This window comes from Lissotriton helveticus, chromosome 5_1 (genome assembly GCF_964261635.1).
Source record: "Lissotriton helveticus chromosome 5_1, aLisHel1.1, whole genome shotgun sequence".
Lineage (NCBI taxonomy): Eukaryota > Metazoa > Chordata > Amphibia > Caudata > Salamandridae > Lissotriton > Lissotriton helveticus.
This window is the reverse complement of record NC_136065.1, coordinates 797,100,947-797,128,636: the sequence shown is the minus strand read 5'-3', so window position 1 is coordinate 797,128,636 and position 27,690 is coordinate 797,100,947. Positions and strand designations below refer to the sequence as shown.

Here is a 27,690-nt window from a genome sequence, read left to right as displayed (position 1 = left end):
GGCTTTGTTTTACTATGCCACACGCACTTAAAGAAGCCCTTTTTTTCTTTGAAATAGATGTTTATTGTGACAACAGATGTGATTTTCTTTGATTGTGATAACAGATGTTATCTGTTTCCACATGTATTTTCACTGAGATACGGGCATGGGTGCAATTGCTTTCATTATGGGATAGGATTTATTTGGCCAAATTACCTTTTTTTTCACGCATCTGGATATCAACTGAGTTGCTCAGAATCGCTAGTGTGTTTCGCTGAGCCCTAACGAGCATTATTAGAAAAGCCAATAGGTCTCGCCTTTGAGACTATTGGCTCTGTCATTGACTTTTGTTCCTGCTGTACAGCATGGCATTGACAACGTTGGCAATGATATGCAGCTTAGCTGCATAATAGGGTCGATGGTGTGCAGCCTGGCTACTATAATTTGTTTTTTAAAAGACCATGATGCATCCAGCATGCACTTTTAACAAAAGCCACACTGCAAAGCATCCGGACCGCTGTCAAGCATGGCTACAAAACCTTGCTAATAGGTCTCACCACCATCACGTGTCAGCAGCACAACACACTGACTAAAAGCTATGACTGCATGCAACTAAGCACCTTACAATTAATAGAGGATTCAATGCACATTTTCGGCTCCAACTGGAAGCATCGCTGGTTGAACAAATAACTATGGAAAACTACCAGTACTTTAAACTCTAGAAACCTAGAGGGACACCGGAGAAACAATCACATTAATCACTCAGACCTTTAGTACAATTTAGGCCCTAATTGGGAGCTTCACTGGCAAAGCGAATAAACAGGGTGAGTTACTAGCATGGAGTGACATTGGATCAATGATTAGTCATAGAGAATACAAGACTTTATATTTACACTATGGGTCAGAACCGGGAGCATCCCTGTTTAAATAGTAAAAGAGGGTCACGGGATATATGGGTTTAAGCCGGGACAGAAATTTAAGACATAAATGTGGCCTATCGCCGGACTATCCAGAGCTACATGCGAATACTGTTGCAGAGCTTTCCAAACTGTGTGTCCCGACACAGTGCTGTGTCGCCTGGGAATGGTGGGTGTGTCGCCGGCACTTAGCTCATAATTGCTGCTAATTAAGAGGCATTCTTTGAAAGAGTGTCTTGGAGTTAGCCACAGCAGCGCGGACTCCAAGACACTCTGCTCTATGGGGGTCGGGCGATTCACACCAAAGCCCTATTAACAAGTAAAAAGAGTGGAAGGGGGCTGGCGTGTATGTGGGCGAGCAGGATACCAGGCTGAGGGCAGCGCTGAGAGTTGACAGATGACTTAAGCAAGTAAAGATAAGCTAGGCCAGGAAGCAGCACCTCATAAGGCCCAAAAATGGGGTGAGGCATGGCAGGGGTCTTTGTTGCTTGGGCATCAGAGAATGGGATGCACTTGGAGAGTGTGCAATCGTACAAGTCTGCCTCTGCACCTATGACAACATACAGCACAGTAATATTGCATTCTTTTTACATGCTACCTTATTTGAGTGATGCTGGTTGCATATAGGCCTAAAGATACAAAGGACGTAACCTTATTACTATGTAACTCATTTGGGAAAGACTGGGTCAAACGTTGCTTTTCATTTATCATTTAAATTGAGGTTTTTAGAACACAAAATGGTCATCCTTGGAGATTTACCTTACATTGTGGGTGTTTTAGCAGTTGCAAAATTACAGTCAAGTGTGTTGAAATGTACAAAGCACACAACTGTGCAATCTATGCCTACACTCCCTGCATCTACCATGAATATAAGAGTGTCTCGGAGTCAGCCACAGCAGCGCGGACTCCGAGACACTCTGCTCTATGGGGGTCGGGCGATTCACACCAAAGCCCCATTAACAAGTAAAAAGAGTGGAAGGGGGGCTGGCGTGTATGTGGGCGAGCAAGATACCAGGCAGAGAGCAGTGCTGAGAGCTGCAGACACCCGCTATCAGGCAGACAGAATTGCTTTTATGTCCCTGTGACTTTACTGTGGCCTGCGAGGATTGCCCTTAATCACACTTCGTTTAAAACGCAGGGTTTGGGGGGACCTCCGTTATGGCCACGGCCCTTCAAACAATTGTTATTAACATAGATTTAATGGAAACCAATTTGTCAATGTGGTGCGGTCACTGCAAACTGGTGCCAAGCTGTGAGACAAGTCACACTTTCTGCACTCCTGCTTCTTAGTAATATAAACACTAACATAACACTGTGCTGGTGTAAGGTGTAGGTGACGAGAAAGTGTAGTCCAAAATCAAATAAAGTGAAGGTAAGTGCAGAGGGAGAGATGGGTGGTTGGGTTGTCAACCCTCCTAATAAGAAACTTTCCCGATTCATGTTATTGCAGCACAGCCAAGGAGTGCTGGCAATGCCTCACTAAAGGTATGTCAGCGCTGCTTTCACAAACCAAAACTATCTCATTAACACATAGGATTTTGCTGAGAAGAGAGGAAACTGTCCCACTGAAGGTGCAGCAGCACTGCTATGCAGTGCAGGTAATGCCCCCTTAAATGCAGAGCAGGCCTGATAATCAATTAGCAATATTGTCTAAAGTAAACTACAACAGCCCTGCTAGGAAGTGCAACGGGAGCTCCATTCAACCCTCTTGTTCGAATGAAAACGAATCTGTCCGTTTAGTGTGAAGACAGTGTTATGTCCCAGCACAGAGGGAGACAGATGGAGGGAGACAGACAAGAGGGAGAGAGAGGGAGGGAGAGGGAGAGAGAGGGAGGGAGGGAGACAGAGAGAGTTGGACAGAGAGAGAGAGGGGGGGGGGAGACAGAGAGAGGTAGACAGAGAGCGAGAGAGGGAGACAGAGGGAGTGAGACAGGGAGACAGAGGGAGGGAGAGAGAGGAAGAGAGATAGAGGGAGCAAGACAGCGAAAGAGGGAGGGAGACAGAAGGAGGGAGACAGAGAGAAGGAGGGAGACAGAGAAGGAGGGAGACAGAGAAGGAGGGAGACAGAGAAGGAGGGAGACAGAGAAGGAGGGAGACAGAGACAGGGAAAGACAGAGACAAATAGAGGCAGAGACAGGGGCAGACAGATAGAGGCAGAGACAGACAGTGACAGAGAGGGAGACAGAGGGAGGGAGACAGGGACAGACAGAGACAGGGACGGACAGAGTCAGAGACTGAGACAAACAGAGAGGCAGAGAGGGAGACGGAGAGGGAGACAGAGGGAGACAGAGGGAGAGAGAGGGAGAGAGAGGGAGAGACAGGGAGAGAGAGAGAGAAGGAGACAGAGGGTGACAGAGGGTGACAGAGGGTGACAGAGGGTGACAGAGGGTGACAGAGGGTGACAGAGGGAGGGAGACAGAGCGAGAAGGAGACAGAGGGAGACAGAAGGAGGGAGTCAGAGGGAGACAGTCAGGGGAGACAGAGGGAAGGAGAGGCAGGGAGACAGAGGGAGACAGAGAGGGGGACAGAGAGAGGGAGACAGAGAGAGAGGGAGACAGAGAGGGAGACAGAGAGAGGGGGATACAGAGAGAGAGGGATACAGAGAAAGAGGGAGACAGAGGGAGGGAGACAGAGGGAGGGATAGAGGGAGGGAGGGAGACAGACAGAGGGAGGGAGACAGAAGAACGGAGACAGAGGGAGGGAGACAGAGGGACAGAAACAAAGGAAGACAGAGAGCGGGAGAGCGGGAGACAGAGGGCGACAGACAGAGGGAGGTAGACAGACAGAGGGTTGTCAGACAGAGGGTTGTCAGACAGAGGGAGGAGGGCAACAGAGGGAGAGAGACAGATGGAGCGAGACAGACAGAGAGAGACAGAGGGAGGTAGACAGACAGAGAGAGGGAGAGAGAGGGAGGGAGAGAGAGGGAGGGAGAGAGAGGGAGGGAGACAGAGGGAGAGAGAGGGAGGGAGACCGAGAGAGGGAGACAGTTGGAGAGAGAGAGGGAGAGAGGGAGAGAGAGAGAGAGAGAGAGAGGGAGACAGACAGAGTAAGTGGAAACCCCCCCAAACTCCCCCTAGGTGGTTCGGGCTCGCTACGCTACACTCGCTTGCTACACTGCCTTACTGTGTCCCAAAATGATGCAGCTCCAAAGAGTGTGTCCCCAACATGATAAGTTTGGAAAGCTGTGGTTGCTGGAGTCTACAGTGCAAGGGACATAACTGTATTCCGTTCTTAAGTCAAGATTGTAACGATTTTAAATAGTTTTGCAATTAAATTCTTTGAATTTGCCAATGCTTCTCTTGTCTGAGATGTCAGCTTTTGAAGTTCAGGACTAAACCAGGTTTTTCGATCAATAAATTAGACTTCCATTTTTACCGAATGCATTCCATATCTGGTGGGGTTCTATTTAGTTTAATGCCCTATTTAACATAATTAAACAATTTTGTTTTGAGGGCACTTTGTGGCACATGATCGACCAGGTGTTATTCCTTAACAACTGGTCTTGACCGTGTGGAACGACACCTGAAATGGTGACGGAGTCAGATATGTTCTACAGCAGCATGGCTTTATTCTAACATGACATATATTATAAATAATGTAAAAATAAAAACAAAGCAACACGTTCTACCACTAGACAGGATACAGTAGGGGATTACATAAAAATCTGTCAGGAAATAAAAAGGACACGAGAAAATCTTCATACAATAAGAAATAAATAAGAAGTAGCAAAATTGGAAAGAAACCAACCTACTGCCAATTATTCAAATATCTACCAACAGAAATGGTTGCCACGCAGATCGAGAAAGGAAGGACTCAGGAATATTTTTAGGTCGAGGACCGTAGGCTGCGCTTGCGCAGTCTCGGTCAGAGAATTAATGTCTCCTAGAGTGGGGCATTAACCCGCCCCTTTGGAGGAGAGGGGCGTCACTCCCTTTAAGCCCCGTCTTTTTGTGATTCGGGGGCGTGTTTTTTGCGTTTTTTATATCTGTGACGTCATCCGTCACTCAACAAAAAACACGCCCCCGAATCGCGAAAATGTCAGAGCTTTGCAGCAGCCATTTCTGCCCAACCGCGTCCGGCCCTTGCATCCATCCGCTTGCTTAGTTGGCCATTCTTCTTCATTTTAAGTTAAATTTGAATAGTCTGTAGTGTACACACTGCCGGGCACACTCCAAAACGGTAGCTTGCAAATCGAGCCGCAATTACTCAATGGAATACAAACTTTGCCTGTGCCGTCAGGACGCGTTGCTGCGAAGAACGCCGAAAAGTTGCTTCGCTATCTGGGAACCAAACACTATACAGTCGTATTTCTGCATTCCACTTCTTATCACATATCTGCTGGGAAGTGTAGTCCCATGCAATGTCACGTGAATGCCAAGGATGACAGATGCACGGTTCGTTTCCGGTCACGTGGGTAGTCAGAATGCTGGGTGTGTATTGGTAGGCTCCGATGTCGCACGCACCTTAACCTTCTGTGATGCGCTTGCGCGATGTTCCGGTTGTTGGTGGCGGTCTCTTGCTCTGCTCCACCCCAGGAACTACTTAGACGGGCTGCCGCCATCTTCGGAGAGGATTGCAGGGGCCGCAGGCAGGTAAGGGACTGCTCGTCCTTGCGGTAGTGGCGCTCGCTTACTTTGCTATTCCTTTCAAGTGCCAAGGAAAGTAAACAAACCATATCAGCTGGCTATAGACAGCAATTTTTGAGAGGCGGTGGAGTCTGCGCTTCTCTGTTGAGTTTTGACAAAGCAGCCTATGTATGTAAGAACAACAAAATCGGCTTCTTGAAGAGCCCCTTATTTTAGTGGATGCACGAGGCAGTGGAAGAGGGTAGTAGATGCTCAGGAGAGGATACGTGTTATTTTACGGCTTTGGTTTTCAGTCACTACAAAGAAATCACACGTGTTTAGGTAGTTAAGAAACGCTAAAACCCTGAGCTTTCTGAGTACTTTGTTTGTCGTATGCAAAGCTGCCATTTCGCAGTCACTGGGGTGTGCTGCTCCCTTGTGTGTGTGGCGCTCCGTGTGTGTGTGTGGCGCTCTGTGTGTGTGTGTGTGGGGCTCTGTGTGTGTGGGGCTCTGTGTGTGTGGGGCTCGCTGTGTGTGTGGGGCTCGCTGTGTGTGTGTGGCTCACTGTGTGTGTGGTGCTCTGTGTGTGTGTGGGGGGGTCTCTGTGTGTGGGTGGGGCTCTGTGTGTGGGTGGGGGGCTCTGTGTGTGTGGGGGGGCTCTGTGTGTGTGTGTGTGTGTGTGTGTGTGTGGCTCGCTGTGTGTGTGGAGCTCTGTGTGTGTGTGTGGAGCTCTGTGTGTGTGTGTGTGTGTGTGGAGCTCTGTGTGTGTGTGTGTGTGTGTGGAGCTCTCTGTGTGTGTGGGGCTCTGTGTGTGTGTGTGGGGCTCTGTGTGTGTGGGGGGGCTCTGTGTGTGTGTGTGGGGCTCTGTGTGTGGGGGGGGCTCTGTGTGTGTGTGTGTGTGTGTGTGGGGCTCTGTGTGTGTGTGTGTGGGGCTCTGTGTGTGTGTGTGGGGCTCTGTGTGTGTGGGGGGGCTCTGTGTGTGTGGGGGGGGCTCTGTGTGTGTGGGGGGGCTCTGTGTGTGTGGGGGGCTCTGTGTGTATGGGGGGGCTCTGTGTGTGTGGGGGGGCTCTGTGTGTGTGGGGGGCTCTGTGTGTGTGTGGGGGCTCTGTGTGTGTGGGGGGGCTCTGTGTGTGTGTGTGTGTGGGGGGGGCTCTGTGTGTGTGTGTGTGTGGGTCTGTGTGTGTGTGTGACTCTGTATGTGTGTGGCTTTCTGTGTGTGTGGCTCTGTGTCCACGAATACTCTCTAATGCTCACCTATTGCCATTGTAAATGAAAATACCATTTATGTTTTTTAAAAAAAAAAAGAAAAAAAATGTCATAAGCAATGCCAATAGCTCTACCTTTAATAATGCCGAGACCATTGCATTGTAAATGCTTGTTTAGCTAATGCCTCAATGGGGTGAGTTCCTAGTGGTCTCTGCAGGGGTCACTCACTCGTGGGTGGATAGGAAATGTCACCCAGTGCAAGTTATCAATCTGCCCCAACTACAACGTGCCTAACAAAAAAAATGAATGTGTGTCCTCATGTAACGTAACTGGTGCTATGTAAAGCGCTCTGATACCCGATTCCGTTCGGGTCAAGTTCGCGCTATATAAAAAAAACGCTCCGCAAAATCAGCAAAGAAACCAGCTCTTTGATCTAACATGCCTTATATTCACACAAGTCATTACACAGCTGCATGGATGGCTACTCCATTCCATTCACAAAATAGAGGCTGATTCACACCCTGCAATACTGACATCAAATACCCTCAAACTAGCTAACAAGGGTATCGCATTCAAAATATGAAATATACAAAAGTGAGAGGTTAATGCAATGGCACTGTTAGAAGTCTGAACAACAAATGAGAACACAGGGGGTCTGTTAGCCAAGTGTTATAGCTAGACTGACTGTAAAGGCCAACAGATCCATAAGGTACCCAAATCACCTCTGAATAGCCTTACAACGGGAACCAACTAATAATTCATAGAAAGACGGATCACTTAACAGACAATAAATATACTCAAAGTTGGTTTGCAAAATCCATACCATCTAATAGTGGATTACCATCAAAAAGACTTGTGTGATCAGTCATATCATCTGGCCATCCAGTTTGAAAATAGGCTGATCCCTTGATCATAGGGACTTATAGCCACCAGATAGATTGATAGTCTTGGATTGAGTCCACCATTGAGTATGAACCGCCTTCCGATAGCCAATCTTTGATGGTTAAGAGATTGTTAGAAAAGAACTCAGTGCAACATAAACCAAAAAGATGGTGAGTTTAAAATAGGATGATATAGCCTCAACAACAACTTTATTAAACAGCCGACCACAGCCCCTAATTAAAAACCAGAACAGTGCAAAAAGGACAGTATCAGCAAATATCTGTCCATAAAAGGGCCAACATGTTTCTGCCTAACGGGCAAGTAATCCCTTGGCTTTCATCAGGGCCTCTGCTCTATAGATGTTGCAACTGCTACCAAATATTAATGCGAACAAATCAAAAAAACAACTTAATCAAAAAGGGTTTGAAACCGTGCTATACTAATCCTCCACGTCAATGGATTTATTGAATCCAAATTGACAGGGGAAAGGACCTCACCTCACCTGGACCGTGCTCAGGTCTACGAGGCCCCGCTCTGTCCGTCGGTACCTCAAGCTCAATCCTGAGACTTGGGGGAGCAATTTGCGTGTAAACTGGCAGAAAGGGACTGGCGGAAATCTTATGAGACTGGGAAAAAAATTCTGTACTTCTCTAAAATTAAAACATACCACAGAGCTGTCTGTAGAGCCCGTGCAGCCTACTATTCTCAGGAATTTAAAAACAGCCTCAATCCGTCCAAGGTAATTTTCAAGGTCCTTAAGGACCTGACGGCCAAAATAGCTCCTGCAGCGGAAATATGTTCAGTGGCTCACTGCGAAGATCTGGCAGCTTTTATTACTGAAAAAATTCAAGCTATCGTGCTTTTTCCATCATTGTGCCGGGAGCGGAACCCACTAGCTTAACATTGACTACTGGTGAGACCTTAACTTCTCTTCCTAGTCTGTTGATGGAGACTTTTCTTACGCTGGCCTCCAAGATAAAATCTGGCTCACCAGCGGATCCTTTGAGACCAGCTCAGTTCAGAAACTCTGCTGCTATTGTCCTTCCTCCAGTTTGCCATCTCATTAATCTTTCGCTTGCCTCGGGTGTTGTCCCTATTAAGTGGAAACAGGCTGTTGTAACACCCATATTGAAAAAGGCCTCTATGGACCCCCTTAAACTTGAGAGCTATCGTCCGATCTCTCTCCTCCCTTGGGCTGCTAAATTACTGAGGCCTATGTAAATGGGGTTTTGTCTGAGCATTTTGTGAGGGCAGGGACTCTAGACCCCTCCCAGAATGGCTTCCGTGCTGGCCACAGCACTGAGACAGCCTTGCTCTCTATAACTGAACATCTTCGATCTGTGTTGGACTCTGGTCAAACTGCGGCACTAGTATTACTCGACCTTAGTGCCGCATTTGATACGGTCTCACACAGGATCCTACTCCAACGTCTTGGTGTCTCGGGCACTGCACTCAACTGGTTCAGTTCCTTTCTTGCCGATCGGACCTTCAAAGTTGTCACCCCGCCTTGTGAGTCCAAGTCTTATCATCTGGAGCTTGGTGTGCCTCAAGGCTCATCGTTGAGTCCCACATTATTCAATCTTTATGTGAGACCGCTGGCGGCTGTCGTCAAGCAGTGGGGCATGACTATGGTCTCCTATGCTGACGACACGCAGCTAGGGGTCATCCTAAGTGGGAGCTCCGACCTTGACGCCCCCAGATTCCGGGGCGGACTTCTGGCAGCAGCTAGCTGGATGAATGCCAACTGCCTCCAGCTCAATGCTAAAAAAACTGAGGTCATGATTGTGGGCAAGAGGACTGATCTCTGGGGTGATACCTGGTGGCCCCCTGAACTGGGCGTAACTCCTATTCCAGTCCCAGAGGTAAAAAACGTGGGGGTTTGGCTAGATCCTGCCCTGAGTTTTTGTGCCCATACTAAGAAAGTGGCGGCCACCTGCTTTGGTCTCGAGGATTGAGACCTATTTTGAGGTTCTTTGATGCCTCCACCAGGCAGCTGGTTATACAGGCATCCATATTATCTCGGCTCGTTACGCCAGCTCGCTCCTGTTAATAATAATAAATAATACTGTATTTTATAAAGCGCAAACAGCTACCTCCGGAGGAAGTGTCCCGGCGCTAGGGTGAGCAGTGAAAGTCACAGTGCGAAGAAGTTCGAATTATTGTGTGAAAAGCCAGGTTTTCAGTAAACTCCTAAAACAGGGTTCAGAAGGTGCTTGTTGGATTTCCTGCGGCAAGGTGTTCCAAAGCACTGCCGTACTTGCGGAAAAAGTTCTGCCACCCAAGCGCGCCCTTTTCACTCGAGGGACGTGAAGATGGACCTTATAGTTAGACCTTAGGAGTCTGGCCTGAGAATATCTAGGCAGACGTTTTTTTTTGTTCAAATCTGTTTTTATTGTGAACACAGCGATAAGCCTACAACCCCTCATCGGGGCCGGCCGCGCAGATAGAAATCAATAATAAGAGCAGGTAACCAGGTGGGGTGGAATCCTTAAACACAGCGCCCTGCCTACAACCCCCAGGGGGGCCGGCCGCGTGGCCTAAGGGAGTGGAAAGCAAGAGGTGGCCATTTGCTGGCAATGTGCCATAGTACGGGGGAGGCGCGTATGGGAAGGAGAGCAGCGGTGTCACATTAACAAAGGCCCAACAGGGGCCAAACTGCCCCAAAAGGGGGGCGAAAGCCAGAGTGGCAAGGCAAGGAAAAAGAGAAAGTCGGAAGAGAAAGAGCAGGGGTGGGGTGGAGAGGGGCCATGGAGGTGTATCTGCGGTCACCCACAGGAGGCATAAGACGCAAACCAGCTTTGAGGGAAGTGGCTATGAGCCTAGTCTGCTTGGGTCAGCAGGGATGAGGGCGTCCTCGAACAATTGCAAAGCGTGGAGCCTGGGAGGCATGTGACGGGCATAGCTTATGGAGCACAGGTGACGCACGAGGGGTTCCCACACTGCCTTGAATCGCACCCCTCTTGATTGTAACCGTGCCGTGAGCAGCTCCATGGTCAGGACCTGCCAGAGGCGCACGAACCAGGAAGTTATCGGCGGTGCCTCAGTCCGCTTCCAGTATAGTGCAATGAGTTGCTTGGCAGCGCCTAGCATGTGGAGGGTGAGGTTCCAGTCGCTGCGCGTGAGTGCTTTAAGTGTGGGGGGTCGTATACCCAGTAATAGTGTGTAAACCTCCTCAGGGAGGGGAAAACCCAACACCTCTTTAATGTGACTGAGGACCTCCTTCCAAAAGACAGCCAGGGCAGGGCACGACCACCAGATGTGTATGAAGTCGCCAGTCGCAGTGCCACATCTCCAGCACAGCGGTGAGGAGGCAGGGAACATTTTGCTTAGTCGCAGGGGGGTGTAGTACCATTGTGTTAACATCTTGTATGCATTTTCCCTCTGCGGAATGCTGCGGTAAGTTTTGGGGATGTCGTTCCAGAGCTTAGACCACTGAGACGGCGTGATCTCAGTGCCAGTTGCCGTCTGCCACTGCCTTTGGTAGGGATGCGCAGGCAGAGTGGCGGGATGCTGCAAGATGTTGTAGATTTGGGAGATGAGTCGTTTCAGTCCCCCGAGGGAGCGTGCCAACTTTTCAAATGGAGTGTGCGCCCTGGAAGCGGCCTGACACATGTCATCTCCCAAGGTCCAGTGGCGCAGCTGTGCATACTGCAAGCTAGCAGTCGAGGGGAGGTTGAACTCCTCTTTGCAGTCCAGCCACGATTTAGGCGACCCACAAAGAAAAAGATCTCCTGCAACCCTGCAGTCTCCTTGAGTCCAGCTCTCGAACGCCCGGGTCTGAGCAGCAGGGGGAAAGTGCGGGTTGCCGGCAATGGGGGTATGCGGAGAGGGGAACGTGGTCAGACCTTTGGACACTGCCACTCTGTCCCATACTTCAAGAACCGTCCTCGTGGGGACCGCCATGTATGCACTTCTGGAGCGCGCCACCCGCGGTAACCAAGGCAGGTCCCATATGGTGCGCCCCGTAACCACTCGGTCCATGTGGAACCAGTGCTTGTCGCTTTCGCGTGCACCCCATTCTATCACGAACCGGAGATGTGCCGCCCAGTAGTAGTGGAGAAGATTCGGGCAGGCTAGGCCGCCCCTGTCCCTCGGCTCCATGAGGACTTTCTGTGAGAACCGGGGTCGTTTGCCTCCCCATATGAAAGACGTGAGGTCGCGTTGGAGGGTCTTGATGCAGTGAATCGGTATCGGGGTGGGGAGGCACTGGAAGACATATAGAATGCGGGGGAGGATCGACATCTTGACTGCGTTGAGCCGCCCTAACCAGGAAATCATCAGGGGTTTCCATTTTCGCAGGTCCGCCAGGACATCCTTTCGGCAAGCGGCCCAATTTTTCGAGGACCACGAGTCGAGGTGAGGAGTGAGGTCCAGACCCAGGTATTTGATGTGTTCATCTGCCCAACGGTAGGGCGTGACCTCCCTCAGCAGGCAGACCTCCTCCTCGGGGACGGTGAGGTTAAGCGCCCAAGATTTGGTGTGGTTAATTTTAAGGCCAGCCGCCCGCTCGAACAGCGTGAGGGCGTCGTGTACCGCTGGGAGTGAGACTCGAGGGTTCGTGAGAGTAAGGATCAGGTCGTCCGCGAACAGCGCTACTTTGTTAGCACGCCCCCCGTGGGGGATGCCATGGATGTCAGGGGTACGCCTAATCAACTCCGCCAGCGGCTCGACCGCCAGGGCGAACAGGAGCGGCGAGAGCGGGCATCCCTGCCTCGTACCCCTGTGGATCGAAAGCGGCGGTGTCAGTTGGCCGTTGACCCGGATTCTAGCCTGTGGTCCAATGTAAGGGGCCATGCACCTGGAGATCATGGTAGGGCCAAGACCCAGCTTCTCAAGGACCGCCCTCAGGAAGGTCCAGTCGACCCGATCGAAGGCCTTTTCCGCGTCTAGCGAGAGGAGGCAGGCCGGGATTTTCCAATGGTGTACCTTTCCCACCAAGTGCGCCAACCTGCGAACATTATCGGCCCCCTGGCGGTCTCGTATAAAACCCACCTGGTCCGGGTTCACCAGACCCGGCATATGTGGGTCCAGCCGTTTGGCCAGGATCTTAGTGTAAATCTTAAGATCGGTGTTAAGAAGGGCGATGGGGCGATAGGAAGCACACAAGTCGGGGTCCTTCCCAGGTTTGGGGATTAAGGCTATTTCCGCCATGCCCATATCGGGGGACGGGCCGATAGTGTCAGAAAAGGATCCATAGAGGCGCAGTAGATGCAGGCGGAGCTGGGTCAGGAACAGGCGATAGAAGGCCAATGGCAGGCCATCCGGCCCCGGGGTTTTCCCCACGGGGAGGTTCCCTATAGCCTCTGTCACTTCCTCCTCCCGCAGGGGGTCCTCCAGCGTGGCTGCACACGCCGGGGACAGCGGGGATCCCTCAAAGTTCGCGAGCACGGCCTCCCGCGCCTCCGCAGAAGTGGGCTCCTCGGCGTATAGAGAGGAGTAATACTCAAGGAACGCAGCCTGTTTGGCCCTCTCAGAGGTGGCACGGGTGCCATCCTGCCGCGTGACATTAGCGATGTGGGCCCTAGCGGCGCGCGCCCGCAGTCTGCCTGCCAGTAGGCGACCCACTTTGTCCCCTCCCTCATAATACCGTTGCTTGAGCGCCAGCAGGGAGAGTTCCGCCTTGTTAGTGCGCAGGGCGCGAAGTTGTCCCCTGAGATTGGCAAGGGCTCTCTTTGTCGCCCGAGTGGGGGCGTCCCGATCCTGGGCCTCCGCCAGCTTGATCTCGCTGGCCAGGTCAGTCTCCAACTTGAACACCTCTTTCCTCCGCGCCGCCGCCAAGGAAGTGATGTGGCCCCGAATGGTGGCCTTGAAGGCGTCCCACACCGTGTGAAAGGGCATGTCAGGGGTGTCGTTAATGGTGAAATACGAGTCTATGGCGTCACGGATGCTGGCAACGTCATCCGGGTCTCGAAGGACTCCCGGCGGGAGCACCCACCTGCGTTCGCGGGTGGCACGAGCCTGGGGGTCCTGCAGTAACAGCTCCACGTGGGCGTGGTCTGACAGGGAGATGTCGGATATAGCAACAGCTAAGGAGTCTCGGGTCAGTTCAAGAGAGGTAAACAGATAGTCGATACGGGAGTATGTCCGGTGGGAATGCGAGTAGAAGGAGTAATCTCGGGACCCCGGGTTATGGTAGCGCCATATGTCCACGAGACCCAGGTCCGTAAGCTGCGTCTTGAGGGTGGAAGACATCGCTCCCGCGCCGTTAAAGGGGGCGCCCGCGCGGTCTAGCTCGGGGTCCCAAACAAGATTGAAGTCACCGCCCAGGATTGTATTAGCGTCGCCCATTGGGAAGTGTTCCCGCAGTAATGCCTGGAGGTACTTGTCCTGCGACTGGTTGGGTGCATACACACACCCTAGAGTGAACTGTGCACAGCCTATCTGTACCGTGGTTCGGAGGAAGCGCCCGTCAGCGCTCTTAAAGGGTTTCACGGGTCCCCGCCTAATGCCAGCCCTACAGAGGATTGCCACCCCCGCCGTCTTGGTGTCAGAGGATGCCCAGAACTGTGTGGGGTACCTAGGGTGTGTCATGCGTTTGATGTCTCTCCTGAGGAGGTGCGTCTCCTGGAGGAGAACAATGTCGGGGGAGTGGTGTAGGAGATAGCGCCATACCTGCCTTCGCTTGTTGGGAGAGTTGAGCCCCTTGACGTTAAGAGAAAGGACCTTCAAGGGTGTAGGGATGTTAGCTGTCATAGCGCTAAGGGGGTTTGGAGTCGCACAGATCCCGGCCTAGCAGACCTCCCCGCGAGCGGGACAGCAGAAGCGTCAACTCGTCGCCAGCGCGGTAACTCCCGCAGGACCCACCATGCCACCCCTCCGCAAGCGCAGGGAAGGAACAGAAGGAGGGGGGTGTGTAAGGGGGAAGTAGGAAGAGAGGAGAGAAAGAAAGAAGAAAAGGCGCAGAGGGGGAAGAGAACCAAAACAGGCCAACGGGCCCAGTGTACAGTGTCCCAGGTACCGGACATCCACTACCCGAGGGTTAGGATGAACTCAGGAATGTCACTTCCTACGGGACAAAGGGAGGGAGCGGAGATCTGGGAAAGTAGCGTTCAAACAAGTCGTCTCGGAGCCCGTCTACCCCGCTGCATCAAGGTAGTTCGGGGGGGTGTGCCGGGCCATGGGGTCCATTCGACTCAGTTTGGAGCTCAGCGGTGCAGTGCTCGGCCTGGGAGAAGCAAAGAGTGTTGTCCATTTCTAGAGCATTGGGATCAGGCCATCGTGATGAAAAAGGGCAAGACCAGGCGCCCAGCTGGCAAGCGAACGCCCAGGGTAGCATGTAATACAACAGCAGCGATCAGCAGCCATCCGGCGTTGAGGGGCGATCCCCACCCTCCGAGCCAGGAGCGAGGAGCTGGGAGGCCTGTCCCTCGCGGTCGCCCTCAAGGGAGCGGATGTGTGCGATAATGTCCTGCTTGGACTGAGAAGTAGAGAGCGCGTCCACTGGAGGGGACCTTCGTCGGGGGCGCACAGTGGACCAATCTGGGCGCGGGGGGCCCCTCTCCGAGCGGGGGGGGCGAGTCGGGCTGTGGTCCGGGGACTCCGGCAGGCTTAGCAGTTGCGCCGCTTCTCGGTAGGACCGGAGGGCCCTACGCTTGCCCTCCCACTTGAAGATGAGAGCAAAAGGGTGGCCCCACTGGTAGGGGATGTTGAGGGTCCGGAGCCTCTCGGTGATCGGGCGAAAGACCTTTCTCCTGTGGAGTGTTGTGGGGGCCAAGTCTTGGTAGATCTGGATTTTGTGGCCTTCGTACCGCAGGTCCGGATTGTCCCTAGCTACCTTCAGAATGGCCTCCTTCTCAGTAAAGTAGTGGAGTCTAGTGACGATGTCAGGTATGAGGCCCGCCTTTCCTCCCGCTCCAAAGACCCGGTGTGCACGGTCGAGGCGCGGCGGGGGGGCGTCCTCCTCGCCCCACACCGCTTGCAAGAGTAGGGCCACATAGGCCATGGTATTAGTCCCCTCTTCTCCAAGTGGCACGCCCCGTATGCGGAGGTTGTTGCGTCTTCCCCTGTTTTCCAGGTCCTCCTGCTTAATCTGAAGCTGGATGTGTTGTTCCTCAAGGGTCGCCACTCTCTGCCAGATCTGCTCCAGATCTTCGGTGCGGGAGTCGACCGTTTTCTCCAGGCCGTCGACTCGATCTCCAAGGTCAGTGACTTCCCTGCGCAATTCTTTGACGCAGGTGTGGACCTCCGTCCTGAGGGATCCAATCTCCGTCTTCAGATCGGCCATGAAGGAGGTCATGAAGGCCTGCGTCACCGGTGGAGAGTCGGACGGTGGCGGGGGTCTTCCCCCTGACGCCGATGAGGGGCCTCCGGAAGACGGCGGGGAGCCCGCCCTGCCCCACATAGAAGCTACTGATGCCCCTCTGGTCGTCGTGGGCGGGGGTTCCAGCTTGGTCCCCTTGCCGCGAGTCATGGTCCACGCACGGCGGCACGGGGCAGTGGGGGACAGGATCGGCTTCCACACACAGTCGCCGGGTCGAGGTGGAGGTTGCTTCGAGGGAGGATGCACTGATGCCCTGCGGTGTAGCTGCCCGGGTCCCACGATCTAGGGCCCAAGGTCACGATGCAGGAGATGGCAATGCGTGCCGCTGCCCACGTTGCCTGTAGCCAGGTCCGTCCTCTAGGAAGGTGTGGGGTGCACTCAAGTTAAAGGAGTCCAGAATGTGGTGGGGCCGCCGGGGCGGGAGCAGCGACCTGGGAGGCAAGGTAGCAATGAGGCAGGATAGGCGCGATGACTACAGGTGTCCCTTAGCAGACCGCGTCCGGGGCCCACAGGCGGGGGCCTCCCAAAGAGTCTCAGCCAGGCTCAGTCCCCTCGTTCCACCAAGGTCAGGGCCTGTTCCCAGAGCAGCGTCTAGCCAGCCCCTCCACAACAGTCGAGGATTATCCAGGAAGGCACCCCAGGCGTCACAGCTCCCTAGCTGCGGGAAGTCCAGCGCCGGGGAAAGCAGAAGGCAAAGGCCCCCGGGGCCCCCGCGTGACCGCGGCAGGTGTGCCCAGTCTGCGGCCCACCAGGCTTTGGCGGGGCCTTAGCAGGGAGGTGGTCAGAGGATTTGGGCAGAAGATACGGGGTTCACCAAGGCTCAGGGTCCGCTTGTACACCGCCAGTGAGCCCAGGGCAGCCGGGGGCACTCCAGCAAGGATCGTCCGACAGCGGGATCAGCCCTCAGCCAAGGGGGAAAATGGCGGGTAGGCCAACCGCCAAGCCCCGCCACCGCCGGGCCCCCCGGGAAGGCAGCAGGGGGGGGAAAGGAGGTCAGCGCGCTGCAGCTCACCGGGTGGGTCCAGCGACGGGCGATGGAGCAAGGGCTCGTGGGCAGGGTCCGCTGGCAAGTCCTCAGGTCTGGGCCTGTTCTTCCCGCCGAAGCCGGGGGCTCGCGCAGGCGCGGCGTCCAGGCCTCAACAGCTCCGACGCGACTCCGCCGGCGACAGGCTGGCTCCGCTGGTGCAGGGAGCCCCACGGGTGGGAGCAGGTGTGTTCCGGAGTCTCACCCGGGACGCAGGGTCGGGCCTCCCCCCGGGCGCCAGGCCAGGCGCGTGAGCGGGGGCAGGCAGTGCAGCCAGGGGGGTGTTGCAGCTAATAGGCCGGAGAGGCGTCTGGGGGTCGATGGCGGCAGGCGTCCCACGTTGGGCCGGGCTCGGTGCCCAGTTGGCCGTGTCAATGAAGGCCCCCGGGAATCACCCCAGCTGCAAGAGTCCCAGGAGCAGAGGCGGGTGACGGTGGAGGCCCCCGGAGTCCCCGTGGGCGCGCAGTAGGGTCGCCAAGTCAGCAGCCCACAAGGACCGGCAGGGGCAGGCCGCGTCGAAGAGGGAGCCAGGGGACAAGGGCGGCTGTGCTGAGGGCCCCCAGGGCGCAGGCCTTACCGGTGTGCAGCGGCGGGAGCTCCGTTCAGTCCATCCACCCCGGCAGGGATCTTCCGTGTGCTGGGGCCAGTCCCCCACCAAGAAGGCAGATTGGCGGGCAGGCCCGCGGCCGGGCCTCGATGTCCCCGGGTTCCCGGGAGATGATGGCCGCCGGAGGAGTCCGATGGTGGGCGGGGGGGGCCGCGGCCAGGGCCCGCAGGCGGGAGGTCTCCGGCGATCCCTCTGGGTCGGGCCTCGTGCTCCGGCTCAAGCCGGGGACTCGCGTGGTCTCAGTGCCCGGGCAGCTGCTGCGCGTCCCGCCTTCGGCAGTCCGGCCCCGACAGTACCGGCACGTCCCCTATGGCGTCGGGCCGGCTCCGTTGCAGTGGAGCCACAGGAGGGGTCAGAGGTGCACCGGTGCCTCACCCGGACCACAGTGTTGGTCGTTGCCGTGGGAGACGATCCAAGCGGCCCGGCAGCAGGCCCTGTTGCAAGATGGCGGCCAACGGCCGGTCTTAGGTGCTCCGGATTTTGATGCCGCTGCCGCGTGTGGGCTCCCAGCCGTAGATCGCCACCAGGGAGGGACCTCAACAGGTCCAGCGGTACACAGAGGGTCACCAGGAGTGAGTGCCCCCCGACAACTCCGCTTATACAGGCTCAAGAAAGCAGCGGGGTAACGGAGCTCGCTCGAGACACGTCTTCTCACATCGCTGTCTCGGCCACGCCCCCGCAGACGTTTTTTTAAGTAGTTTGGGCAAGTCCCATACAAGGCTCTGTAGGCCAGGGTGAGCGCCTTAAATTTTATTCGACTGACCACAGGTAGCCAGTGTAACATACGCAAGTGAGGAGAAATATGGTGTCTGAAAGGGACATGCCTTAGTAGCCTTGCCGCCGAATTCTGAACGGTTTGCACCCTTTGCAGCAGAAATTTCGGGAGGCCTAACTAAAGGCTGTTGGCATAATCAAGCCTTGAGGTGATCATGGCATGAATAACCGTTTTACGGCAGCCCACCGGGAGCAGTCGAAGAAATCTGCGTAGGCTCCTCAGTTTACCTATGCAGCCTCCAACGACCTGCTGTATCTGGGGGGCAAAAGACAGGCCATCATCCCATGTTACCCCCAAATTTTTTGCCTTTATGCTGGGAGTTGGTGCGGGACCCATCTCGTCCGGCCACCAGAACTCAGCGGGGGGGGTGGGCGCCTGTGCCAAAAAAGATCACCTCCGTTTTGCCCGCGTTTAATTTCAGTTTGTTAGTGTTCATCCAGCAGGCCACATCTCGAAGGCAGCCCTTAAAGTTGGAAAAGGCTGCCTCAGAAAACTCAGACAACGGAAAAACCAACTGGGTGTCATCAGCGTAGGAGATTGCGGTGACTCCCCAATTGGCAATCAGTGTGAACAGCGGGGCCAAATAAATGTTAAAAAGCAACGGGCTCAGGGCTGAGCCCTGTGGGACCTGAGGAGAAGGCGCCTAGAGCTACCTTCTGCGATCTGTTGGAAAAATAAGAGTGGAGCCATCCCAGTGCCTGGGCTTGGAGGCGGATCTCAGCCAGGCGTTGTAATAGCCTGTCGTGATCCACCGTATCAAAGGCGGCCGATAGATCCAGGAGCACCAGCATTGCTGACGCTCCTGAATCTAGCGACCATCTGACTGACTCGGCAACCTCGATCAGGACGGTCTCGGTACTCAAACCGGCTCTAAAACCTGATTGTGTTTCATGGAGAGCATTACTATCTTCCGTGAATTTATTTAGTTGCCGCTGGATGAATTTTTCAAGCATTTTGCCCGGAGCTGCCAGTAAAGAGATGGGACGGAGATTACGTAAATCTTCTGGGGCCCCATTTGGCTTTTTTTTCAAAGGGAGTATGGTGGCGTGCTTCCAGCACTCCGGGAACACTCCGGAAAAGATGGACGTATTCCATATCTGTTGGAGAGTCGGTGCAACAAATTCCGCCATCAAACTCCAAAGTTTTGGTGGGCAGGGATCGTCAGGAGATTCTGATTTGCATCTGTTTATTTCCTGCATAACGACATCCAGTGTAACTGGTTGAAATTGGCCTAAGGTCAATTGAGGAACTCTATGCTTCATTACATCTGATTTTACCGTGCAAGCTGCAGGGCTAAAAGAGTCAGACACTTTCAGAATTTTATTCTCAAAATATTCAGAAATATTGTCACAAAGTTTGTCTGACGGAGTCACGTCCAGCTCAATACATCTAGGTTTAAAAAAGGACTGCACTATCTTGAACACTTCTTTGCTAGAGTGCTCTGCTTGTCGAATGGAGGTGGAAATAAAAAGTTTCCTTGCAGATTTTATAGATTTATGAAAAGCGCGGATGGCAGCTTTATAGCGAGCCCTCGCCAAACTGCAATAATCCGCCCTCCAAAGTCGCTCTAACTTTTTGCAGACGGGGGCCAACCAGGCCGAAATCGCCCGGATGCAACGTGTTCAGAACGCCGCAGCCAGAGCACTGGTGGGTTTACCGAGGTTCTGCTCTGCGGAAAATACCATCCGTTCTTTGCACTGGCTACCTATGGCACAGAGGATCCATTTTAAAACCTTGTGCCTAGCTTTTAAGATCCTTAAGCTGGCCTCTCCTCAGATCCTCGATAACCTTCTGGTGCCTTATGTGCCTTCGCGCTCTCTAAGATCCTCGGGTCAAAACTTGGTCGTGGTCCCTCGGTTCAGGCTGTGCAGGGCGGGAGGTCGATCCTTTCGAGTTCTGGCCGCTAAATTGTGGAACTCTCTCCCGTCCCACATTCGTGAACTTGATGAGCTCCTGAAGTTTAGGAGGGCGATAAAAACGTACTTGTTCCCTCCTCCATCTTAGTTCTTTGTCCTGTGCGCGGCTGTCTTTGCTCTGCTGTGTTGTGTTTGGGTACTCTGTCTGAAGCGCCGGGACGCCCCTTGGCTGGGGCAGCTGTGCGCTATAGAAGTGTTATTAACATAACATAACATAACATTTGGATTCAATAAATCCATTGACGTGGAGGATTAGTATAGCACGGTTGGTACAGGTTGTATTGTTTTCCAACCCTTTTTGATTAACCGCATCGCTGCTAGAGCGATTCCCCTGCTGTGCTGGACAGCAATAAAAACGGGTGTGGTCATGACGAGCTCAGCTCGTCATGAGCACAGGAGCATTGTACTGCATGACGAGCTGAGCTCGTCATAAGCATGGAAGGGGTTAAGTTGTTTTTTTGATTTGTTCACATTAATATTTGGTAGCAGTTGCAACATCTATCGAGCAGAGGCCCTGATGAAAGCCAAGGGATTACTTGCCCGTTAGGCAGAAACATGTTGGCCCTTTTGTGGACAGATATTTGATGATACTGTCCTTTTTGCACTGTTCTGGTTTTTAATTAGGGGATGTGGTCAGCTGTTGAATAAAGTTGTTGTTGAGGCTATATCATCCTATTTTAAACTCACCACCTTTGTGGTTTATGTTGCACTGAGTTCTTTTCTCACAATCTCTTAACCATCAAAGATTGGTTATCGGAAGGCGGTTCATACTCAATGGTGGACTCAATCCAAGACTATCAATCTATCTGGTGGCTATAAGTCCCTATGATCAAGGGATCAGCCTATTTTCAAACTGGATGGCCAGATGATATGACTGATCACACAAGTCTTTTTGATGGTAATCCACTATTAGATGGTATGGATTTTGCAAACCAACTTTGAGTATATTTATTGTCTGTTAAGTGATCCGTCTTTCTATGAATTATTAGTTGGTTCCCGTTGTAAGGCTATTCAGAGGTGATTTGGGTACCTTCTGGATCTGTTGGCCTTTACAGTCAGTCTAGCTATAACACTTGGCTAACAGACCCCCTGTGTTCTCATTTGTTGTCCATATGTTGCAGCTGGGGATTCGAAGAAGCCTAGGGTCTTTAAACTGCGTATCCCTTTGACCCTCTCACCACAGTTTGTTATTATACTGTTAGAAGTCCGCAATCAAGTACCAACTGTAGTTGTGGTCTCACAACATGGAAAACCAACAGTAAATCGTAAGTGAAAGATTAGCATTAACACATTGTGTCCGTATTTGAGTTGTGTGCAAACCAACTTTCTAGTTCAATACACATCGGAGGCTTACCCTCAAAGTGGTTTCTGCATTATGTGGCTCAGGGGTCAATGGTGACGTGAGTTCTAAATCTAGCAGCGACTCAGTCTCCTCACTCTGCAATAAGAGGTACAAAAATAAGTTAGATTACTTGGTAGTAAACAAGAATCCCAGTTCAAATTAACAAGCAAGAAGCACGATGAATGATGTAAATATTTTAGACTTCAATCTTTTCAAGGAATAACGATCCCACTAAAAAAGAATACCCAACTACATATATTGTGAATACATTTAAGTCACCTTTTTACTTTGTATTTAAAACCTCTCATTTTAGAATCTATTTTACACTTAACTGTCCCTATTTTTTTGCATTCTTTCTGCTGGTCGCTCTACATTACACAAAGCATATTTTTCATACTCTTTTGTTTTAGGTAACCATATTCTTTAATCATCGGTTTGAATAGTTTGAGAAATTGAGTTGTTGGTTGACTGGGTCAAGAAGCAACCTCCATCCTCATCAGGGTAAGGTACAAGCAAACACCAGATTAACCTGTGCTCAACCCCCTGGTAGTTTGCCACAGAAATGTCAGGCGTAGCAAAGAGGCAATGTGTAAAGTATTTGTGCAACACTTCAAACAGCAATACAGTAGAAACACTTAAGCATTTGCAATGCAATAGGTCTCACAGTTGTGAGAGTTTGATCTATTGGCATTGTAAATGGCAATGCCTTTTATTTACGTGTTGGTTTTTAAAACATAAATAAAAAGCATTGTCATTTACAATGTCAATAGCTTAAACTCTCGCAATTGCGAGACCTATTGGATTGCAAATGATTGTTGTAATTTGGGGCGGGCAGTGTAGGTTTAATTAAATGTGAATGAGCAGCTGCAGCAGCCAAGTTTACATTAGAGAAGCTGGTCGAAGGGTGTTAAATTAATATATATATATATATATATATATAAATAAACAAACTGGATTGGGCGAGGTGGGTGAAGTAATGGACCAGTTTAGGGTCAGGGCATCAACACAGCATAGGGGACCCTGATTTGAGTGTAGGAGGAGGAGACAAAGGATAGAGCATTAAAACGCACACTCCCAGGGAGTGCTGAACGAAGAAGAAAAAAATATACACCAGAGTACTTCTGATTCCTCGCTTTCAGATGGGTGGGGGAGCCCCCAACCCATTTCATCGGGATTAAGCCCTGAGATGTTTTTGATTCCTCTGTAAAGTGACTCCACTAAAGAGGAAAACAGACCAAAGCCGTCGGGGCTCCTAGAGAAAGGGAACCAGGTTTGATCGGCCACTGATGAGGGAGAAAAAAATCTGGCACGGGCAGACCCTGGAAAATCTAGATCATACACCACCAAGAGAAAATGAGAGTGCGCCAAGAAACTCGCAAGTATGAGAAGGCGCTCGAGGGGGAAGATACCCGCCTTGACCTAGAATCTCATGTTTCAGAAAATTATGGAAGGGTGTGACTGTGCATGAAACACTTATAAGATGAGAGTGAGCAAGGGAGATAAAGAAAGAGGAGCCATGAGAAACTGTGAGAAGAGTGGCTGAAATAGAATGAAAGGAGAGCGGGGCTGGAAGAGAAAAAGAAAGAACGGGCATATAAGATAGGGACAGGTGAAAAATAGAGTAGGGAAAAGTAGGAGAGGAGAGCAATGGGGAGGCCAAAGAGGAAGAAAGGATGAGCAGAAAGAAGGGACGAGAAAAAACATGAGAGATATAGACAAAAAGGGAAGAGTGTTGGAAGATGAGTAGTACTGAAAGAATTAGGACACAGCTGGAGGAAGTACAACTCATTTATTGGCCATCCACTCTCCTCACTGGAGAACATTCCCAACATTCTACAACAAGCTTCACAGCGGGCAATACCACAAGGGTCAGGGAGCAGGGGTGGACGGAATGAACCAACTGGTTGTAACACATCTCCCTTCCTTATAATGAGTACCCAACGGGGCATACAAACAAGAAAAGTTGGCACACGTAGATCGGCTCTCAGAAGGAAACTAAAACAAAGTTCCTGCAAAGGAAAAGGTATTATGGCTGCACTTTTACAATGTGGTCAAAACTCCACCATTGACCATTTTCAAACTGTACAACAATTTTTAACACTTTAACAATCTTACTGGGGGAGTAGAATTTGCTGATGTCAGTTCCTAATTTGATGTTCCTTCTGGCTTGCGCCATGTCCCCCACTTCCCACCTTTGAAACTTCACACCATGTTTCTTATCGTACCACTGTTTGTACTTAGTTTGATGTTGTTTAACTTTCTCTCCTGCCTCCTCCCAATCTACATCCATGACATCGCCCCCATTTAACCAACAGGGGTTAAACTTGGTACTAGGCTCCCTTCCACGTAAAGACACAAAAGGAGAGACCCCAGTTATTTTATTGGGCGCCGTGTGGTAAGCCCACAGACATTCTCTCAAGCAATTCTCAACATCTTGTCCATTAACAATGGCCAGCTGGATATTCTCTTTGATGACCCTATTTGCTCTCTCCACCATGCCATTAGCTTTGGGGCAGTAGAGAGCTGTGGTCTCATGTCTGATTCCTGAAATCTCCAGAAAACTCTGCATTTCCTCAGAGGTGAATTGTACCCCATTGTCAGTAACTAATGTAGAGGGTATACCTTCTTCACAAAACACTTCTTTCAGGAATTGAATTACTGCTCTGGTGTTGATGTTGTGCACAAATTTTTGCTCCACCCAGTGAGAGGTGTAGTCAATCAGAACCAACATGAACTTTTTTTGCACGCCTAGAATTTGCATGGGTCCAATGATGTCTAATGCCAACTTGCTCCATGGCTTGGTTGGGACACCTACTGGAGAAAGTGGGGCCTTGTGTATAGTTTTAGACTTGTCGCTCTTGGCGCATGCTCCACATTCCTTCACAGCTTCCTCAGTCATGTTGTCCATTTTGGGAAACCAGAAATTTGTTCTCACTCTGGCTTTAGTGGCACTACGCCCAAGGTGGCCTTCGTGCGCCAAGTCTATGACTCTCTTCCGTAATTCCCTGGGCGGAATTACTCTGTTATTTCGGTACACTTTCCCTCCGATGACACTCAATTCATTCCGTACTTCCCAGAACTCTTCTAGCTCTGCACCAACGTCCCTTTTCTTTTTTGGCCATCCTCCTTTGATCTGCTCTATAAGCACCTTGAGTTCTTCGTCTTTCCTCATACTGTCTTCCCACTCTTTCTCTGTGATGGCAGGAAAATTCATCATCATTATTGGGCTGTCTAGAACCTCCTCAGGTTCTTCTTCCTCTGGTAGCGGTCATCTCAAGAGGAAATCAGCAATTGTATTTTCTTTGCCTGGCACATGTTCGACCTTGAAATTATAGTGCTCTAATCCCAGAATCCACCTGCTGATGCGTGGGGTACAATTTTCCAGGCCTTTCACCGAAAATACATATATGAGGGGCTTGTGATCCGTTCGTATCGTGAACCTCACCCCCCATAAAAAAAACTTGAAATGTCTGACCGCCCAAAAGCACGCCAGGGCTTCTCGTTCAATCACAGAGTAGTTTTTCTCCGGGGAAGAAAGGCTCCTGGACGCATAGGCAATTACCTTTTCTTCACTACCATCCTTCTGCACTAAAGTGGCACCCAACCCGTAGTTTGATGCATCTGTTGCAAGAATGGTTTTTTTGGTTGGATCAAAAGTACCAAGCGCTGGGGAGTTGATTAGATCCTCCTTTAGAGCATTAGCTACAGCCTCTTGCTTCTCACTCCACACAAAGTCCTTGTCTTTTTTTAACATCTCCCTCATTGGCTCACACTTTGTTGCAAAATTGTCCACATATTTAGACATGTACTCCATGAGCCCTAAAAAGGATTTAAGTTCTTCTTTGTTACGTGGACTCGGAGCCTCCTTCACTGCACGAATTAAGCTTCCTTTTGGCCTGAAACCTTGTTCCGTGATGGAATGGCCCAGGTATTCAACTTGTTTCACCTTGATCCTGCACTTATCCTTTTTACAGTTAGCCCTGCATCCATGAGTTTCCTGAAAACCTGCCTTAGGACATCATCGTGTTCTTCTGAGTCTTTACCATAAACCAAAATGTCATCTTGAAAACACATGGTGTGTTCTACCCCTTCAAGGATCTTCTGCATGACTCTTTGGAAAATGGCTGCCGCTGACGCAAGGCCAAACGGCATTCTTTTGAACATAAAAGCTCCAAACGGCGTAATAAACGCCGTGAGTGGCCTTGAGTCCGGATGTAATTCAATCTGGTGGTACGCCATGGATAAATCTATAACACTGAAATATTTTGCAGGGCCCATGGTGCTTAGCATCTCATTTATGACTGGCAAAGGGTGTCTCTCCACCCAGATACAGTCATTTAAACTGCGCAAATCCACACAGAGGCGGATTCCTTCCCCATTGGATTTGGCTGCAAGAACAATAGGGGCCAACCACTCAGAACAACTCACAGGTTGAATAATGTCCAAATCACACAACTTGCGGAGTTCTTTTTCTAGTGGTTCTTTCAGTTTGAGGGGCACAGTGCGCAGCCCATGCACCACGGGTTTGGCATTTATTTTTAGCTTAATCCTATGCTGGAAATTGTGCAGGCATCCTAGCTCCTCTTTGAAAAGTGGGTAGAATTCATCACAGATCTTTTCACTTCCCGGAAAATTTTCAGTAAGTAAAACTTGTTCTGGACTATTGGGGTCCAATATGATTCCCAACTCCTTTTGGTGAACCCATCCCAAAAGGTTTGAACCAGACTTGACTACATATATTGTCCCATAGGTTTTCCTATCTTTGAATTGAATCTGCACATCCTTCATTCCCAACAGGGGTATATTGCCCTTATTGTAACCTGAAGGAGAAATATCAGGATTCTTAAGGTCACTAATCTTATTTTCCCCCATGGAAACATAGTCATCCTTATTAATCAAGGTGAAAGGAGAACAGGAATCAGCGAACATTTCAATGCATTCATCATTAACTAATACATCACATTTAGGATAAATGGAATTCACGGTGTCATCAATGTCCTTTACCTGCAAAATAAACTTTTCCATTTTCTGTTCAATACATTTTACTTCTCTATTAGCACCCCTTTCAGTTCCTCTTTCGTTTTCTCTTGAGTGTAACTCGCCATCACGGCACACCCTGGCAAAGTGCCCCCTTCTATTGCATTTCTTGCAAGTGACATACCTGGCAGGACATTGGAAATAGGTGGCAAAGTGGTTGTTACTGCCACACCGGTAACACTTGGGGCTCTTCTCTCTGTGCTCTATCTTGGTACTAGCGTTTTCTTTAAACTTCATTTTGTACACATCTAAACTCTCTTCAGAACCACTTATGGTAGCCACTACCTCCCCTTCTGGCCTCATCTCTTTGACACATCTTGCTGTATGCTCCACTGACTTTGCTATTTCAACAGCTTCTTTAAGCCCTGGATTCTTAGCCAACAACTTCTCCTGGATTCGTGGATTATTGGTACACCTCACCAATTGATCTCTTATTAGGGAGTCGGTGAGATCCCCAAATTCACATAGTTGAGTCAGTCCCCACAGAACTGCAATATAATTCTGTACTGACTCCTGTTTCCCTTGACACCTTTTAAAGAATTTATGACGCTCCAGGACCACATTGATTCTATCCCCAAAATGTTTCTCTAATTTCTCCATGGTCTGCACAAACACATCCACTTCCCCCACTGCATTAGCATCCTGCTCAGGTACAGGTAAATTCTCATCTACTTTACGCCCTTGCACACCCAGATTGTGGAGTAGTATATGTTGTTTCCTTATAGAGTTGAACCTTTGTCCCCCAATTGCTATAAGGTAAGACTCAAAAAGCTTCACCCATTCCATCCAGCTTATCTCAGGTTCCCCTATGTCATTTAGGAAAGGCGGGGGTTGATTCATGCTTGCTGCTGCCATGGTGGGTAGGACAGTTAAACCCAATCTCTAGAACTAAAAGTTAATATACACCCTGGGAAATGAACACAGCCCCTTTATAGATATGACCAAACGTGAACAGGAAGTCACTGCAATATAAAAGGATATAGGAAAGATTGGTGTGGGTTCACCAGCTATAGAAACCTTCAGCCAGACGTTTATTCGAAAATGAAGCGAACACCCACAGTCAGACAAATATTCCAGCGCTGCGCAGCTCTTACTATTGTTCACTTCCACGTAGCTTGTATTCTTCTCCGAGTTCTATGGCAGAAGCTAGCATCCAATGTGAAGGATAACGCAGGGTTGT

At 50.9% G+C, this 27,690-nt stretch overlaps 1 protein-coding gene across 17 annotated transcripts in view; it reads right to left on the bottom strand.

The window, feature by feature from the left end:
- Positions 1-27,690, bottom strand: part of CCSER2 (coiled-coil serine rich protein 2) — a 556,848-nt gene that overhangs the window by 186,720 nt on the left and 342,438 nt on the right. For all 17 annotated transcript variants that reach the window (XM_078643280.1, XM_078643288.1, XM_078643273.1 and 14 more), the window contains one exon: positions 21,486-21,569. In XM_078643280.1, coding sequence (XP_078499406.1) covers positions 21,486-21,569 — 84 coding nt within the window. The remainder of the gene's footprint in view (positions 1-21,485; positions 21,570-27,690) is intronic.